We start from the raw sequence: 18,769 nt of genomic DNA, 5'->3' as shown, positions 1-18,769 counted from the left end.
AGCTTATGAGTACTGATGAATTGAAAAATGGTCAGTAATATGGTGGGTTTATTCCCAGAGCTTTGCTTTCACATTTATAATGAAATCTGAAACCAGATCAGTTTTATGCTTACGTTTTTTTTGCTTATATGGAAGCAGATATTTTTCACACATCTGCTTTTTTTCAGTGCTAAGTTCTATATGGATCAAATCTTAAGTAACTCAGCAGCAGATCAATATTTTACTGGCTGTGTCTGCACGGTCTGTTGTGTGTTGCTCAGTTCCTGCGCTCCTCAGGCTCTGAGACCTGTGGCTGATCCTGTGGCTGCTGTGGGTGAGCTGGTACAGCTTTGCCAGGCTTGTGCTCAATCTGCCACTGGGGTCACTGGAACCAAGGACAAAAGCTGCTTGTCTGTGCCTGCTGTGTATTGTGTAGATTCACCCACAGACAGCCAGGAAAAGCCTCTGTGTCTGTTTACAAACATTGCAAACAAATCTGGACTTTGTTTGCTAAACTCCTTCTGTGCAGCAGAAAACTCTTAATTTATTTATTACCTTTTTCACCATAGTATTTACCACCATTGGTTAATAAAATATTAACTGTTAAATCTTTTGTGAAAAGAACGAAAATTTTTCTTTCCAGGGAAAGTATTTAGTGTTCTTCCCCACCTAGCTGCTGCAATTTCTTGAAAAAACTCAGGCTGTAAATGTTTGCCTGAAATGTTGAGCAGAGTGGAATTTCAGAGTTTGAAACTGCATCTAGCCTAGATCTAGAGTGATCTAGGCTTCTTTCTCTCCTTCTCTTTGTTCCACCTTTCAACAGGCTGTCCTGACCCCTATTGTACCTTTGCACGGTATTGTGTGCAATGCAAGAAACAAATTGACAATTTTTAAGATGTGCATTATTACAGCTGCCAAAGTCTGGAAGCAAGGATAATGTCCTAGACCAAGGAAAGATTACAGCATTTGAAATATTTTGGTGATTTTCAAGTTCTAGACTGGTCAGTGACAATAAAAGGTACAGACTTTTATTTGATGTGAATAATGTATGTTTGTGAAAGAACCATCAGTTAAACATTCATTTTAATGCAGAACAGATTCACGAGCCTATGGCATATTTTATGTGAACAATTCTATGATTCTATGGATTTGTTCAGTGGGAAAGGATTATGAATATAGTGTTCACAGAATACAGTAGAAACTACTTCTTTTCTTCTTTTCCTTCAGAAAGAAAATACAGTCTCTGTAGTATGGTGTATCTTCATGTTACAAAGCAAGAAGCCAGAAGGGCAGAAGAGAATTTTCTCCTTAAGAGTCTTTTCAACACTTTAACTACCTTTTTACACCTGGTTAAAGAGGTTTTGCTGTCATTGGACTTGCACACACACTCATCCCACTTCAATTTCTCCTGCCTTCCACCCTGTCAACAGTCATATTTCTGCAGCATAAAGTGTGGAAAAAAAAAAAAGATTTGTGCCTTCTCTTTGCTTTTATTTTCCCTTCTTTCATATTTATACAAAAGCTGAAGGAATTTTCAATGTTCTTGCATACCGGTTTCCTACTCATTAGCTTTTTACCAACAGCACCCACAGCTCTGCACTGCCTGCATGGATGCCAGATTGGCAAAGGGTACAAGAAAAGATGATGCCATCTGAGAAACAGAGGCAAAGAAAAGCAGAGTGGCTTTCCTCACATCAGGCAGAATGATGTCACAAAGCTGAAATTTGAGATAATAAAAATTTATTAATCTTTATTTATTTTTAATTTTTCTTTTTGAATTTTGCTAAAGTGTCAATGCAGACACAAGTGCTTTCTTGTTGTACACTTGACTTTTTGAAACTCAAATGTTTTTTACTGAACCTTGTCCTCTGCGTCTTCCTGCCAGTTACAGACATTTAGAAATTGAAGCATATTCTAAAGTCACAGTCAGGTGAGAGGGCAGAGGCTGTTTTAGTTAAATCATTCAATTGGCCACTGAGGAACTGCTGGTGTCTAGTTCTTATTCATGGAGGTGTGTTGGTATAGGTACACCTATGCTGTAAGTACACCTATACTGATGGGAAAGGCATTTAGTGTAGAAGTCTACTTCAGTCTGATGAAGTGAAATAAACTGTACTGGGAAACATAATTTTACCAGTGTTTCTACCTTTATGTTGCTGTACTGTTTCTTTCCTTTGTACTAGACAGAGTCTGTTTGAGGTACAGAAATGGTCTAACAGTAGATGTTCTGTCATGGTAATAAATTTGCTGTGGTTGACCTGATGTCAGAAGTAAGCAAGAGTGAAGCTGAATTTAAACAAAACTTGTTTCATGTATTGCTTCCTCCAAAAGGGACAAGAGAGCTTAAAAGTATGGGGCTCCTGTTGACATAGGTTTTCTCTTTTTCACCAATGTTAGATGTATGTCTGCAGCCATTTTCTCTAACCAGTTGTTTGTGTTTTAACTGGGTTATCCCCACTCTGCTGTGCTTGCCATTGTGGCGGGGGCACCGGCATGTGCTGCCGGCAGAAGGTTGGTGGCTTGGCTGTGGGTGTCCATGTTCTTACTCATGTAGTGTGAGCTCCAGCTGTCTCCACCTGCTGTGCTGGGAAAAAGTGCTGGAAACTCTTCAGGGAAAAACACAACCATTGGATGTCCTGCCTAGAGCAAATGTGCAAGAGTCAAATTTGGCACTTGGTCAGTTCACCACTGGAACAGGCTTGATTATAGCTGTCTTTGCTGTTTGTTGGTGATGAACGACAAGGGAAAAAAAATGGAGTGATATATGACTACAGGAAAAGCCACTGAGAAAATGCTGTCAGTCTGCAAGGAGTGCCTATTTGTTCTTAGAAGTCTGTGTGCAATATCTTGTAATGTTTTTATACCTGAATGTACATCTGAGTATACAGTTGTATGATCATCTGCATGACTTTTCTTTTTTTCCTTTTCACAGTGCATGCCAATTAAAGGCCTTGGATTTGTGCTTGGAGCCTACAAATGTATTTGCAAAGCTGGATTCTATCATCCCAACATCTTCTCAGTGAACAGCTTTCAGAGTAAGTGCCTTTGCTTGAGCTAAAAGAAAAAAAAAAAGAAAACAGATCTAGCATTAATAATGCAGGGCTCCTTTTTATCCTTGTCTGGGTTATACAGTAAAATCCCAGTGGTTTGCAACTCTCAGATTATATAATCACTTAAGGAGTTCTAGTCCTTTGGTTTGTCATTCACAATACTCTTGAGGATCCTGTAAAACATACCCACTTGAAGAATATTTGATTTGTAAATAAATTTAAAAACATGAAAAGAAGTTGTGCTAAGGGGAAATAGAGATTTCTGGCACCTGCGCTCAAGCAGAAGTATTCTGGAAATTAATCTACTCATTTTCACTTTGGCCAGAGGAAGTGAGAATACCCTAGCCTCTGGCTTTGTGTGGCTTTAATTGTTTTTATTTTACTTCATTTGCAAAGGAGAATCCAAAGGGAGATGCCAATGAGGTAATAGAGGTGGTTCAGGCCTGGAAGTCTGCTTGGCTGTATGATATGAGTGACAAACAGCATCCACGTACCCAGGACACACATTGTATGGACTGAGTTGTCGACAGCAGGGGAAACAGAACTTGGTTGATTCTCAGCAGGGAAAACAGATAAACTGCATGCCCAAACTTGATGTCTGTACTTTTATCATATGACCAAATCTCTGCACAGATTTTATGCTGTAATTGTTGTAGTTGTACTAATAGAGCTCATGCTGCAGCCACAGGTGCAAAGCTGCTGCTTGAAAGTGTAACAGAGTATCCTTCACTGCCTTCTGCTTTCAGTTAAATACCATCCTTAGCTTCTTCCCACTATTCTTTAGGCAAAGGTTCATGTCATCAGCTCTCCTCTGTGAGAGCAGTTTGTATGAGATGCCCAGGGAATGGCAGTGAATAACTTTCACCAAGCTTGATCCGAGACTGGGTGTATTATCTCCTGCCTTATATGTAAATAGCTATTCCTGTTCCACTGTAGAAATACCTCTAGTACTATTCAACACTTAACCGTGCACATATATATCTGTGAGAGATATCATGTCTCCTGTATGTATTTGTAGCCTAAATAGCACAGTTTGTTCAACAGTTTACCCGATGAGTGTTTGTTTCCCCTTCTCTTTTCATATTGTAAAGTATCACAGATGGCAGCCTTGTGATAGTGCTGTTTCTCTGGGCTGTGTGAAGTAAGGAGGATGTTTGGTTCCTCCTGCAGTGTAGTGAGTTCTGCTGGAATTGGGATTTAACTCCTTGAGTGAGCATATTAAAAAAAAATAATTCTTAGATTTTTGTCATACCAAATGCCAGAGAACACACGAAAATAATGTGCCTAGAGATCACAACAGCATTGCTCATCAAGGGTGAGCTTAATTTTATATCAGAGGCTTGCTATGTATTAGTCACCTAGGTTTGAACTGCAGTCAGCATCAAGAACATGGCTTCCCTGGAGGGTAATTTGTCTTTAGATGGGAAAAGTAATACCTCAGACAAGTAACCTTTTTTCTTCATTTAATTTAGAAGGAAGAGCCTATATACCTACCTTAGTAGAAAGGATATTTAGCTCCTAACAGAGTGAAATTTGTCTCAAGAAAGTGTTTGCATATGCTGATATTTTAGGGTGTGTAATTACATGATTTTGGACCAGTTTGAGTTGAGCCTTTGTATCTGTGAGTTTTGAAATAGTAATAAAGAACTGCTTTAATTAATCCAGATGCAGCTCCATCTGCCAAGTTTTATAGATGATTTTCTAGTGAGACTGGAAATGACTGAGTAATGAGAAAAACCTGTGGTTCAAAGGAAAGTTGGCCCTGTCAAACAACTGCATTCTGTAAAAAGAAAAGAGGAAAAAAATTCCATGGTTAAAATGGCTGTAATATGTATTTGGTGCTTCAAAACGATGATAACATAGGAATTCTAGACACAAATCCTGCAAGCAGTTTTGACAGAAACTGTCTGACCTGAAGATCTCTGTGAGATAAGTTCGTGAAATCTGATGATAAAAGAGATGAAACTGAATAGAACTGTTAATCATTTAGAAAGTATTCCTAGTGGAATAAAATAAGAAGGCAGCAAAGATTTACAGGTCTTGAGATACAAGAAAGAAGATAGAAAAAATGATCAGTTTTATACTTTTCTGGATTTAAAAATTAGATTGAGTGTGTTGTGTCTTGAAATGGAAGCATTTATCAATGATACTGGGATTCTGCTTCACAACAAAATATGGTTAACTACAGCTGCACATTGTGCCTGAAGTGTCTGACTTTTAAGCGAGGGAAAGGTTTTGCTTTAGGTCCAGATTGATATTTCGGTTTGAGCCTGAAAGATACCTGTATTAAGTGGCTTTTCAGGGATGTTGAGCACTACACAGTTTATTGGTAGGAAGGCTTATAAGATTGCTTTTCTGCCTCTCTGCAAACTCAGCTGTTGCCCTGAATGCCAAGATGCAATGTGGCATAAACAGTGTCCCATGTAGGAAAGATTTTGCAGATCAGTTGCTTTTCTGTCTTAAAGCAGTACAATGTTGCTGCTCCCAGGGAGCTTGCACGTGTTGCAGGTTCCCAAAGAGTGTTTGGGACAGAGGCACAGCTGGAATTTAGGCTGTTCTCTTACTGAATAAGAAGCCAGGTAGGAGGACATTTCCCTCCCATGTCTGCATCAGTTCTTCAGAACTGAAAGTGCCAAAAATATGTAAAACCTTTCTATTTTTTCTGCATGTGTCAACGAGGACCCACTGGGTACCAGTGGGGCACAAAGTTGTTGAAAAATTCCCGAGGTCTCTTTTGAGGTTGGAAATTGATTTTAGAAAAAAAAAAACATATTTCATGTGTGCAGGTTGTATTAACCTGTAAGTGCTTGAGTACATGACTATGCACTTTCTCCTAATGGCTCATTTTTAGGTAACACTATTAATAGAATAGTAGAATTAGTAGAATAGACTAACTGATGACTCCTTACATTTTCACACTTCTGGAACACCCTTCTCCAAAGCAGTTCTGTTCTCTGCCTCATGGGATAATCAGGTTTGCATTGGAAAATCCTGAGCAGAACCAAGGTGCTTTGTTCAACCTAAAAGTTCTCTCTTTAGCAATTCATCATCCATATATCGTAGAAATTCTGCTTAGCACTTGTTGTTTGGATGTGGAACCTGCCTTGTGCAGAAAGGTGCTTGCACCAGAGGTGGCCCTTTTGTCTGAATACAGGACTGTGCTGTCTCTAACACTGCTATGATCACATAAAAAGTTCCAAGAGAGGTTTTCAGTTCAACTGGAATTCCCATTTTTTACACCTGCCTTTTGGCTTTGGTTCTTCAGCAGAACTCACACATGCAGATCTTAGCACATATGGAGATTGTTACTGACTTCAGCAATCCCTTTCTAGGCTGAGGCTTATGACCATAGCAGATTACGAGGTTTTGATGCTAGCAGGTCCAGTTATCCCACTGGGTTCCTGCAGCATCGCTGAAGCAACTGGAGTTGTTCCTCATTTACACTATTACAGAAAAGGAGCAGAATCAGTCTTTTGTTCAGCTCAGTGCTCAGCATGCATTGTGCTCTCTGTGTTCGTCTGCTGAGTTCTGACTGGAGTGTGGAATGATTTGGTTTGGGACAGTAGCAATTCCTGCCCTGGATCTTGGCAGCCTGTGGTGCCATTCTTAGTTTGCAGGAAGATCTCAGTTGGCAATATCGCAGCTGCTGAGGCATCCCTTGCGTGGCAAAGTGTCCTTAGGAGAACTGAAGCTGATGAAGAGTTGCCCTCAGGAGACCATTTCAAAAGCAGATGGGCCAATCCAACAGAAAAATAAGCTGGGATAGAAGAGTGAAGAACTAGGGAAAAAATATCGTAGAGTGGATATAACTGAAGCATGTAAGCTTGTTGTTTTATTGTATTGTACTTCGTATTAGTTTGTGTCCCTATTCCTACTTTTCATCAATTCTTTGTTCTTTTCTTCTTCCTTTTTATGCTTTTTATTTTTTGGTTACTGCATTTTTTTTTTCTGTTCTTTTTTTCCTTTAGAATGGTACTTTTTTACACCTTCCTCATTGTCAGTTTTAACTCCCTGCAGCACAGTATAACTTCTGTCTCATTTGTGTCCATGCTAAAAACTCTGCAGCCTTATGTAGAGCAGAACTGACTTCTTGTCCATCTACCTTACAAGTGTCCATAATCTTTTGTCATCTTTTGAGGAAGAAAAACTGATTTTCTTCACTGGAGGAGTTATGTAATCCTGAAGAACTGCTGAGACAGGAGAAGGCACAATGAAATCTCTAGCAATACTGTTAGAGGCAGTAACGTCATGCTTGGCTGGGACTGTCTGTGGTTTGAACTGATGTTCCATTGACTTTAGTGAGTAGACAGGACCAGAAATAAAGGGCAGAAATGTTCAGCTATGCAGTGGGTAGCAGTGCCCTGAGTCATACAGTCAGGACAAGGGTGTGATTGGGCAAACAAGCTCCCAGTCAGTGGTAAATAAAATGGACATTCTTTTCCAAGAACTTCTTTTAGAGGGTCTGAAAAATGTTATTTCTTTTTGTCAAGGAGGAAAAAAATTAAAAAATATGGGGGTTGTTAATCAATAGTTCCTTATCACATTGTGGAAAACCTCATCTAAATCAAATTTTTTTAATCTTTCTTATATTACCTATAAAACAAAGAATTGTTTCCAAGTCAAAAAATATTCACAGAAAAATCATTTGTATCTGGCAGTGCAGACAGTGAAGATTTGTATTGATGATCTTCCTTTGTGTACAACAGACGACACCAGACAAAGCTAAACAAAGGTTTACTGTTGTGTTATGAAGTCATATCTGTGGGATATTGCAACATGCAACTGTTTATTGGCTGTTATCCCTGTATATATTCATATACACATGAAGAAACTCCCACGCGTGATTCAGATAAGAAAATCCTTGATAAAATGGATTATAATGTATTTGCAATGACTTTCAAGGTTGAACATTTCAGAAATAAAGTAAGTGTATCAAGTTCAGGACCATGCAAAATTATCAAGACATATTCATATAATATTTGTGACTAGTAGTCTCATAGCTATAGGTTTTAAATTTTGTTTTTTTCAGTGTGTATGTTTTTGTGCTGCAAATAATTTATACAGTTGACACCATAAAATATATTAACGAATGGCTCATGTGGCTCAGGAATGTGAGATTTTAAAGAGATTAAATAATCTTTTTGGAGATGGGCTAATTGAAGGGCAACTCTTTAAGAAACAATAAAGTAACAGGTGTGTGGTGGAAAGGCAGGTTGACAAGTGCAACTGTTGAGGAAACAAAGTGGAAAACTTGGACAGTAGGTAATGCACTCTTGATTTGGATATGGAGATGGGAGGTGGGAGACTAACTTCTGTTCTCTGCTAGAATACAGTGTGGGTCCGTTGCTCTAGCTGTAATTAAGAAAACAGGGATGTAATGTTAGATGGTGGTTTCTGGTAGAGCTCTTGGAATGATAATGTACTGAGGCCCATGGCTGTTTGCTCTGAAGAGGATTTCCAGTCCTCTTCAAGATAGTATTCCTTAGAGGTTCTCCACCTTTTTGTCATGCCCAAGCATGGTTATTTTCCAACATTTCTATTCCTGCCTCCCACAGTCTGGGTCAAAAAGGCACAAAATCTCTTCTTGCTGTCTGCTGGTATCTAAGAAAATCTGACTATCAGCGTGAGTCAGCACTACTCTGCTCTATTCAGGTTTCCAACATCTTTGTCTAGAATAAAGCTCCAAAGAGAAATTCACAATCTTCATGAGAAATACCATTCTGTTCTCTTCCCACTAGGGGATGTGGGAGCAAAGCACCCTGCACGGAGGGCGAGGAGCACAGGGCTGTTGGAATGGCATGCCAAATAAACAGGCCTGGGTATAGGACCTCTTTGCCCCTTTCCCAGGCTTTGACTGTCAGCAGATGTGAGCTCATGTGCATTTGTACATAGATTTGAGAAGGCAGTAAGTAATTGCCCTTGGAGATAATCTTCTGTTTCAAGCTAAAAGTCTGAGGAGAGTTCCATAAGCCCATATGCACATGCAACATCAGTGGAACAAGATGTCTCTTGAATTAAGACTAAACAATGGATGATTCACTGTTGTCAGTGACAGACAAAATTTTTGATCAAAGAAATTGGAGCAATTTTCTAGTCTTGTGTAAAGTGAGAGGAGTTATCACACATTTTAACACACCTTTGCTTTGACTTCAGCCACATTCTCTTGTTTCTGTGAGTTCCTAAGGCTATCTTCCCTATAGTAAGCATTTTCAATAAATTCAGGTTTCCATCTTATTTAATAATATTCTTTCTTTGCCCCTTTTCACCTTTTTACTCCATTAATTGCTTATAGGGTAAGAAGCCTCAGAGGGGTTTACAGGAAAGTCTTCATAGATCAGAAAAAGTTGGAATCCTGCTATGTGCGCTGTTGATGGGTTCATTTTGATGGATGTCAGCTCAAGAATCACTGATTTTCATAGACAAAATATTAATTTTTGCCAGTAGGTTTTCTAGATTTCCTGATGTGCTTGTGTGAACAATGGAAAATTATACTTAGTGTAAGTGGACTGGTTTTGCTTTGGGCACAGAGTAGTGCAATCATGCAACAACATGCTGAACAAATGTTAATTAAGAAGAGTTTTATCTAATTTGAAGCTCATTAATTCACTAGATAGCATCTTTATGAAATTGAGGAACAATCTGAAATAGGATCAGAGCTTGTACTATGAACATTAGGTAGTTAATGGGTCTGCTCTTCATGTGTCTGTGTGAAATCCTTTCCTTATTCTCAAATCTTTCATATACTTTTTGTCCCCATTCAGAATTCTCCTTCATAGAATTTGCTGTGCAGATTTAGCCAACTTTAAATATAACAGGGAAGCATTTGATGTTTAACAAGCTCACTTTCCTTCATATCTGATTTGGCCTGCATTTTCTGAATGTTACAAAGGAGATCGAAGTGAGAAAAGCAACACTGGTCAAGCTATTTTGTAACCTTATTAGAGAGGCCAACCAGGAGGGAAAGGGAGTCCAGCAGAGTAATGGTTTGCTTCTGTGTGAATGAACTCCTAATCCTCTACAACTAAAGGTGTCTCCCCTTGCCCTTCTGATACTTTCAGGAAAAGATGCAGAAAATCGCTTTTCAGTTGGTGAATTGTCAGAGGAAGTCTACACCTGCCTACCCTGCAGAGAAGGATGTTCCTACTGTACAGACGACACTCCCTGCTATGCACAGGAGGACAAGTATTTACGGCTGGCTATCATCTCATTCCAAACGCTCTGTATGCTGCTGGACTTCATAAGCATGCTGGTAGTCTACCATTTTCGCAAGGCAAAGGTAAACTGACTTGTTTTGCTTTGATATTCCTCACTGTGTGGTACAGGCTCATTTATCTTAGGTGTATAGCTTCTCATTTTGAGAGTCAGTTTATCAGGTAAGGAGCTCAGGTCAAGGGGAGGGGGGGATTTCCAAATAGGGATGTTTTCCTAAATTGTTTATGTAGTTTTGGAAAAAGAAAAGTTGAGCAATTTGTGTCTTCCAGTGAAATACTCTTACATTTATAGGTGTTCAGCAAAAATCAAGGAAACCTATTATGTTCGAAGTAATTCTGGAAAATCAGGCCAATTTTGCAGGTACATAAGGGAACATGGGGTTTTTAGAATTTCGGGATCTTGAAAGTCTCTGTTTTACTACTATTGGGAATGATGTTTGTTTTCAATATATTTGAGAGACTAGCTTGAAAATAATTATATGAAAGAGAAATACTTCCAGGTAGCTCCTAGAGAGTTTAAACTTGATTCTATGGTTAAAGATTATTACTTTTTTCACTAAAGCATGAGTATATTCAAGAGTATTTGTAAATTTCTAATGCAGCATTTATGTACTAACCTAATGAACCTTCTGCTTTTACCTCACTGAAAATCTTGTAAGATCTCTTGGAATCTCACTGTTGCCTCAGTAAATGCAGAATATTCTCTAAAACTTCAAATTTAATAAAAAGAAATTAATTGAAGATGGCATATATTCACTACTTACATTTGGGAGATGTAGGTGTGCACACAGTATACTACATTGTTGAAATTAAGAGCCTCATCCACTCTTCTTTAGCTAGATAAGCATTTCCATTTTGGTTTTTGGAACACTTGATCCCACAATCTTCCTAATCCTGCAGTGTCTGTGTTACAAATGCGTGGCTCATTTTGAAAGACTTTAATATCCTGGCAGGAAATCATGGAACGAGCAATAACATTTTTTTTTTCCTCTTCTGTTTCTGAAAGAGTCTTTGTATTTAATGATATTGCATAAAATCATTCAAATTATAGACTTAATTGTATTTATAAAATTTTTCATTATGAAAATTTGTTGTAGGCATCTCTTTAGCAGAAGAACTTTGTTCCGATTTTGTGAGGTTTTAGTCTGATAATGGTACTCCCTTAATGTCATAAACAACATCATGAAAGAAGCAAGTTTGGCTTGATTTTTTTTTTTTACACATTAAAATATTGTTTTATAAGAAATGTCTCTTTTCTCACAAGTAGCTTGAGATCAGACATGAATAAAATTGCATACACTCTTGCACCTGTACATTGCTTATGTTCTGATATACATATCTGCTACTGTAAGAAGAAAGATATATCTTTATTAAACATACTAGAGAAATCTTGTGTTTCACAAAACCTGCTAGTAATGAAAGGCGCATTTTTACTTTTGTGATGATTAATCAATTCTCCAAAGTAGTCTATGAGTAAAGAACCAGATGGGATCTAAATCTTTAATACCAAAGCAATACTAAAGAAGCATATACACATCTTACCTTGTTTATTAAGAGCTTTTCAGTCGTTATGAAAAGGTTTGACCTTACTTTTTTTTCCAGCTTGCCTTTTACCATTAGAAATCATGACATCTGAACGAGTGAAACCAGACATAAACCAAAGCATTCTTTTTCCCAGAATGAAAAGTGATGCCTTTCAGACATTCAGTTCATTCAGTTGGCCAGAGATGTATTTAATTACGATTTTGCTACCGTAGAAGAGAGTTGACTTTTTTCTAGATGTGTATCTCACAAGGAAAAGGGAAGGAAATACGAGACAAAAAAAAATAGTATGGTGATTAACAAACCCTTCCATTATGATTGATGTTTTCAAGGAATAGAAGCCGATAAATAGATTTTCCACTGCTTTCCATGTATTCAGCTGAGCTTTTCTTTGATATTCCTTTAATGTTCTTTATCTTGTTGGTACAGCATGATTTCAAGAAGAAAATAATCTCACATGTTTACCATGAAATGGGACGCTGTATGGAGGACAAACATACTGAGAACAATGAATATTTGCTTAAGAAAACTGCTGGTTACATTGGGAAATGACAGAAATTTGGAGTGAAGGAAAAAACCTAGTAGCTGACTGTGTACTCTCTGCCAAGGGGGGAAAGTCATGAAAATGAAAGAACACATATTGAAATATGTTCAAAATATCTGCCTTTTTGAGAATTTCCAACTGTTAGTGAGGCAAACCACAATTAGTTTAGTATATGTGTCTGTAATTAAAGTTGCTGTGTTAAACTGCTCATTTCCATTGTGCTGTGTGGGTGTCAGAAAAGAGCATTTTTTTGAATTCTCTCCCACATGTAGCAGTACAATATTCAAATAGTTACAAAAAAGTAGTTTTCAATACAATATTTTAACAGAAAGAACTGTTTACTGTTACGATATCAAGAAACAAACTTCAAAGTGTTTAAAAGAGCAAAAGAAGGGGGTTGAGAACAAAAAATGTTAGATTAGGGCCCCAGGGGTGAAAGAGTGAAGAAGTAGGTATGTGGCATTTTGGTACAGTTGTTGATCAGTAAAATCAGAAGGTAGATAAGATCAGGTTACCTCTTCAGTAAAAGTGACTGCAAAAGACTTCTCAATGCCTGTATTTCATGGAGGGTCCTGGTAATTACTAATTTCAAAAAGCTAGGGTCCTGAAAAATTAAGATCTGCCAACGGAAAGCACCTTGGAAAGAAACACCCCAGGCACCTTGACCGTGCTATTGTGAGTATAATAATTCAGAAAAAGAATGATAAAGACCCATAGGGATCTTTTAGATCATGATGGAAGTGACAACCTTTCTCTCAAAAAAATCAATGTATCAGTAATTGCAGATGCAGACCATAAGCATTTTAGACAAGTGAAGAAATACCTCAACTATTCAGATCATACTGTTTGCACATCTTATGACCAAGCAGTAATTATAATGGAAAATTGCCATTGGCCTGGTATCATCAATAATGTGGAATATATGCTAGGTCCAAGCCAGTTACTGAAAGATCAGCCTGGTAAAAGATGTACTGCTCCAAAGAGTGTGGTGATGAGAATGGAAATGTTTTGAACAATTACTGCCAAAGTATCATTGAAAAAATGTGATAATACAACTTCCATTTTGACATGACCTTTATTACTAACCTAGGCTGTAATAGTAATGAGATACAGAGAAATCTGGTAAATATCAGTCAAAGTGGTTCCAGAAGTGAAAGATCTTGACAAAATGAATGGTAATAAATAGGCAAAGCCTATAGCAAGCCAGATGACTGGCTTCGTAAAGCCAGGATTCTCTTTACAGGAACCATTACAAGTCTCTGAAATTTTCAGTCTCTTCTTTTAGAACTTCTTAAGGTTCATCTAAAGAATCCTCTTCAGACTTTTGAAAGAACTCTAGAAAACTGCTGAACTATTTACTGTGGAATAAGCTACTGCTTGTATTAATAGCAGTAAAGGAGGAATGGAAGATAGGAAATGTGACAACTGTCCTTATAAAGACTTCCCATAATGGTGACAAGAACTAAAGATCAGTAGGTCCAACTTACACAGTTGCAAATACATAGAAATGGTAATAAAAAATAGAACTACCGGTCCGTGGATAACTGTGGGAAGTGGGTTTTTGTGAGAATGTGATGCCCTACAAATGTATTTATAGCTCTGTGAAGGTGGATTGTGAGCATGTGGATATGAGAGAACTTTTTCGAAGGTCTGCTGCCAAAAGCTCTTAAAAATTACGATCTCAAGGAGCTAGGTGAGCTACACTACTTATAGGTAACCAAGAGATGACAGAGGAAAGACAGGGCAGGAAATATGGTATAGAGTCATGTGCAACAAGGTGATATTGATGTGTGAACATATATTCATGGCTCCTCTTAAGGTATCATTAGAAGGTATTCAAGGGATCTCTCAAATGGTTAAAAAAATGAAGAAGGTGCATTACACAACTTCTATTTGCTTCATGTAACTCACTGGCAAAAAATACCTTGGATCCTGAAGTATAAAGTAATTAAAATAGGGTTTGGAAGAATAACACAGGATATTTCTCTATATATTTCTTTATTTCTAGGGTGTTTAAACACAATGGTTTTGGTGAAACTGGGAGGATAGACTGGGAAGGATCACTCTCTGTTCTTTTTTTTCTTTAATAATGCAGCACAGGCCATGAAGTGAGGTAGGACACTAGAGTCAGAATCAGAAAGACATTCTTTTGCTCTCTTCTTGAAAAGCTTTTAGTTACTCATATAGACTTTCACATCTGATATGTGGCAAAATAAAATTCAGCTGGTTCATCCAAAACACGATTGCTCCAAACTACTGATACCACTGACCAATGTGACCACTGCCAACCTGTAAGTATAATGGCAAATTAGTGACTTCAAGAAGTAGTCGGAATTGGCCAACAGTACAAGATGGAACAGCCAAAAGATATTATGAACAAGCTCAGACTGATGCTGACAAATTCATTTGAGGCTTTGTCAAACACAGGTGAAAGTGACTCAGCAGCCCTGAGATCAGCTCAGCAGCAATGTTATTAAACTGCAAGAGTTGTAACTGGAGAAAACCACAGGCAGAAAATGTGGCCCTTTGCCAAGAGAAAGGAGAACTCCAAAATGGTATGAATGAAAAAAATTTAGAAGGCGGGATAGAAGGAGCAGCAGAAGCTAAACCACTAGTGAAAAGCATTGTAGGGAAAGACAGAAAAAGATGAAAATTGTAACAGATAAAGAAGATGCTACTGCTATAATGGGAAACGGTAAAGCATTTCAACAGGAGAGTAAATGGAGGAAATGTGCCAGAGAGAAAAGAGGGAAAAAATATTCCCAGCTAATACAGAAGGGAAAACAGATGTGCGGATCACTTCAAAGAAACCTTTTACTCTCAACGCCCCTCATGCCAATCGGTAGTGAAAACTGGAAACCCTGAGCCTAGAATTGACACAAAATGCAAGAGGCTGAAAAACTCAAGGGAGATGAAAACATGTGAAATCCCATCAGGAAACCTGACAGCACCTGACAGCACCAGTTTAATGACACTGAGGGAGTTGTGTGATGAAGCCTGGGAAAAAGAGATTTTTCCTCAATAGTGGAAATGTTGGAGTTCTGTTAGACTGCTGTGATAGGGTGATCCTGCTGAATACTGCACCTGAGGTTTCTGCAGTGTAAGAGACGCAAAGGGACACTGAATGTAAAACAAGGAACATACTCACTGCTTTTGATGGTCAAGATATATCTTAGCAATTGTAGAGGAGTCTATAAAGGAATAGGCTCAACCTTATTTCCTTGGTTTTCAAAAGGCTTTGACAGAGTATGAGAGGATCCTACAGAACAACTTTCTGCCCTACCAAATCAGATCTTTATGGCTGTATACAGAGGCCCAAAACATTTTCCAGGCTGAACAACTAAGGAACAAATCAGCTTAAGATGAATACTAGCACACATTTTTATGTGCTGTGGCATTATTACTGATTTTATAATGCAAACATTACTACTAAAAACACATCCAAAAAGTATGAGGCTAAGCTAACAAAAGTAACTGGTTAGAAATTATGGATGCTGAAGCAAATATTCTCAAAATTGAGAAGCTGAACAGTGATTTTGTAAGAAAAAGTATCAACAAAATAGGAGAACTTTTCTGTGTGAGTAGTGCTACGTGAACCCAGGGAGAGCTCAAATAGGGAGTCAGCAACTGCAGTATTGATTACATGCAGTGTAGGGTAGGGGTAGCAAATCTACCAGAAAGAAACCAAACATTTAAATAACTATAAATAAAAAACCAATTTTTTTTAAATTTCAAATTTAGCATAGAATTTGAATGACTAAAGCTCTACCAGAGCCTTAGAGAGGAAACCAGATGCATTGTAAACAAGTTCATGCAAAAGTACCAGACTGCAGAAGGACATTACCTGCAAAGAACCTAAAGGGCTCATCAGTTATCAGGCTGCCTTTTCAAATGAACTGGAAAGGAGAGCAGAAAATAGCTGACCTTTGCACTGCAGCCTGTCAAGTCAAACATGGAGCTATTAGGGAGGATACAACTGCTGTGACGAATTGTGAGTGCCTTTAAGAAATGCTAAGAACCTCTACTGGCAAAGAGAACAGAGAAGTTGATCTCAACCTCTCAACATAGCTTGGAAGGGGCTAATTGCTACTTTGGTGATGAAGGAGAGATGAGAATGTGAGCCAGCCTTGACTCACCTAGACCTATTCAGAAGGGTCTTGTTTGCTGGGAGTTCTCATTCAAATCAATGCTAAAGGCTTCAGAGTAGTTGCACTAAAGCCAAACTACTTTGCTATCATCTCTCCTTGTCATGCACAGTGGTGCTGCCAGGTTCTGAGAATGCAGGAACTGAGGGCAAGCGGAGGAAACCTTTGGGGGATCTGGTCTTTCTGTCTGCCTAACCTACCAGTGGCCAGCATCTCTGAATGTAAACCCAGCATGTCAAGGTAAAATTGACAGCAGTGAGAACAGCTGGAAAAGGCTGTTTTCAGCTCTGAAAAATAATGGAAAAAAATTATTAGAGGAGAGTCTTAAACACAGCAATTTGGAATGGTGTTGTCCTATGGCATTAACAACGATGAAGGACTGTGATGGAGGCCGTTGGAATGAAGGGCTTTACCTCATTCAAGACCATTTCCAATCACATATATTAGAAATTTATAACTAAACAACTTTTATTGCACTGGTCTTCCCCTCCTGCCCCCCTTTAGGAACACTTAAGAACTGTTGGAAATACAGAAATACAAATACTTTTAATGAGAGAAGGAAAATGTACATTTAGAACACTGGTCAAGGAAAAAACTCACAGTTAACAGGACCACATGACTAATAACCAACAGGAATGAATCATTTTACCTCTCGAGGGAACTGTGGCAAATAACAGCAACAGACTGTTTTTATATTTTTTTTAGTCTGTTGTGTACGGATTTTTAGTGTTTGGAATTCAACATGGCTAGATACACTGTGCCACCACTATTCTATTTTTCTTTGTGTAAATATTTTTAAGTGTTCTGCTAAATATGATTTCAAAACTGTGAAGATAGTCCCTAAACAATGCAATTGTAAACACTGCACAGAACTGCATATAGATGGAAAGGCAACATGCAAATTTATGTTGTAGTTCCCCCTTCTAATACTGAGAAATCAAGAATGTCTTTTCTCCCTTACTGCAGCCGTGGTAGGATGCAGTAATTCAGAGTGAGGTAATCACAGGCTATTGATGTGTGATACATCTTTAAACATTAAAGTGTGCTGGCTTTGCAAACACACCTCTTTTGCTAATGTAAATCAGCCAATCCTTTCTTTTTTTTCACTCCACAGTGGCATCTTGATGTGCTTATGCTTGGATGCCTTTCATCTTTGGTGCACATTCTGCTTTTTTCTCCCTAGACACCAATTTCTGACATTTCAGCTGAAGTGGAAACTTGATAGAGGGAAGAGATCTTGTGCAGGTGGAGCAGCTTCCTTTGCATGCTGTTCTGGTGGGCATACCTGACAGTTTGCTCAGCACATACACATTCTGTGGAGTGCTTTATACACCCTTTCTTCATCATATCCTATTGTGAGAACCTAGTTTCTTGTGAATTCTCAGGAATTTTATTGTAGTCTTTAGGTGTGCAACTTTAAAGACATTGCCAATGTTGTTTTCGAAACTGTTACTGTTTTTAGTGGAATTCCCATTTCCTTTATTAATAAAACAGAACTCATAAAATGTCCCTTACCATTTTTCTGGGTAGTTGAGATGCATTTAGGGATGCTGTACTTTTTAAACTATCACATAAATAATTGCAGAGTACCTTATTGAAAAGATAAGAAGTACAGGGGCTGTTAGCCTGTAGTTGAGTCTCAGGGATGATGTACTGTCTGCTAGAGTTTCCAAAAACAGCAAGCATTGGTAAGGCATGGCTGCAAGGGTGATATTGCCTTGTGTTTGCAGGGTGTTGCAGCATTCACCTCATAAGTCCAAAGATTTCACTTTTGTATATATTTGCATTCTAATACATGTGAATAGAAAAATAAACCTAGTTCCACTATAGACACTTCAGGCCTAATGAAAAACTGAAGTGTGAAGAAAATAAAGATCTAGATATGAAATATGTTTGTTGATTTCATTTCAGTCTCGTGAAGAATAGCTAATGAGGAGAGCAGGGCAGTAGGAAGCACCAAATGGCTATGTACAGGGTTCTCTAGCCTGAGTCTACTCCTAATGGACAATGTTCTAATGATAGGTCTTCAAAATAACTTCTCATCGGTACTCAATAGTAGCTCTAAGAATTCAAAAGCTACAATCTTCTCTGTAAATCTTTATATTAAGCCAGGGCTTGTCTCTACAGAGTTGGGTTGCACAAAACCTTAGGGCCCAAATGGAAAACATTTTTCGGGGAGTACGCTGCCTTCAAAGTGATGTGAATCAGCCATGGATTGTGACATGTTTGCTCCACTTTGATGTCTCAAGTGATTCCTGGCTTTTGCTTTCTTAGTGTCTTGCTGTTTAATACCTTGCA

At 38.2% G+C, this 18,769-nt stretch overlaps 1 protein-coding gene across 2 annotated transcripts in view; it reads left to right on the top strand.

Moving 5' to 3' along the window:
• The window catches only part of GPR158 (G protein-coupled receptor 158), a 185,983-nt gene that overhangs the window by 79,865 nt on the left and 87,349 nt on the right, over positions 1 to 18,769 (top strand). For both annotated transcript variants that reach the window (XM_027658741.1, XM_027658740.1), the window contains exons 3-4: positions 2,912 to 3,014; positions 10,088 to 10,305. In XM_027658741.1, the coding sequence (XP_027514542.1) occupies positions 2,912 to 3,014; positions 10,088 to 10,305 (321 nt within the window). The remainder of the gene's footprint in view (positions 1 to 2,911; positions 3,015 to 10,087; positions 10,306 to 18,769) is intronic.

This window comes from Corapipo altera, unplaced genomic scaffold (genome assembly GCF_003945725.1).
Source record: "Corapipo altera isolate COAL_440 unplaced genomic scaffold, ASM394572v1 63, whole genome shotgun sequence".
NCBI lineage: Eukaryota > Metazoa > Chordata > Aves > Passeriformes > Pipridae > Corapipo > Corapipo altera.
Note: the sequence above shows the minus strand (reverse complement) of the source record. Positions and strands in the feature narration are given on the sequence as shown.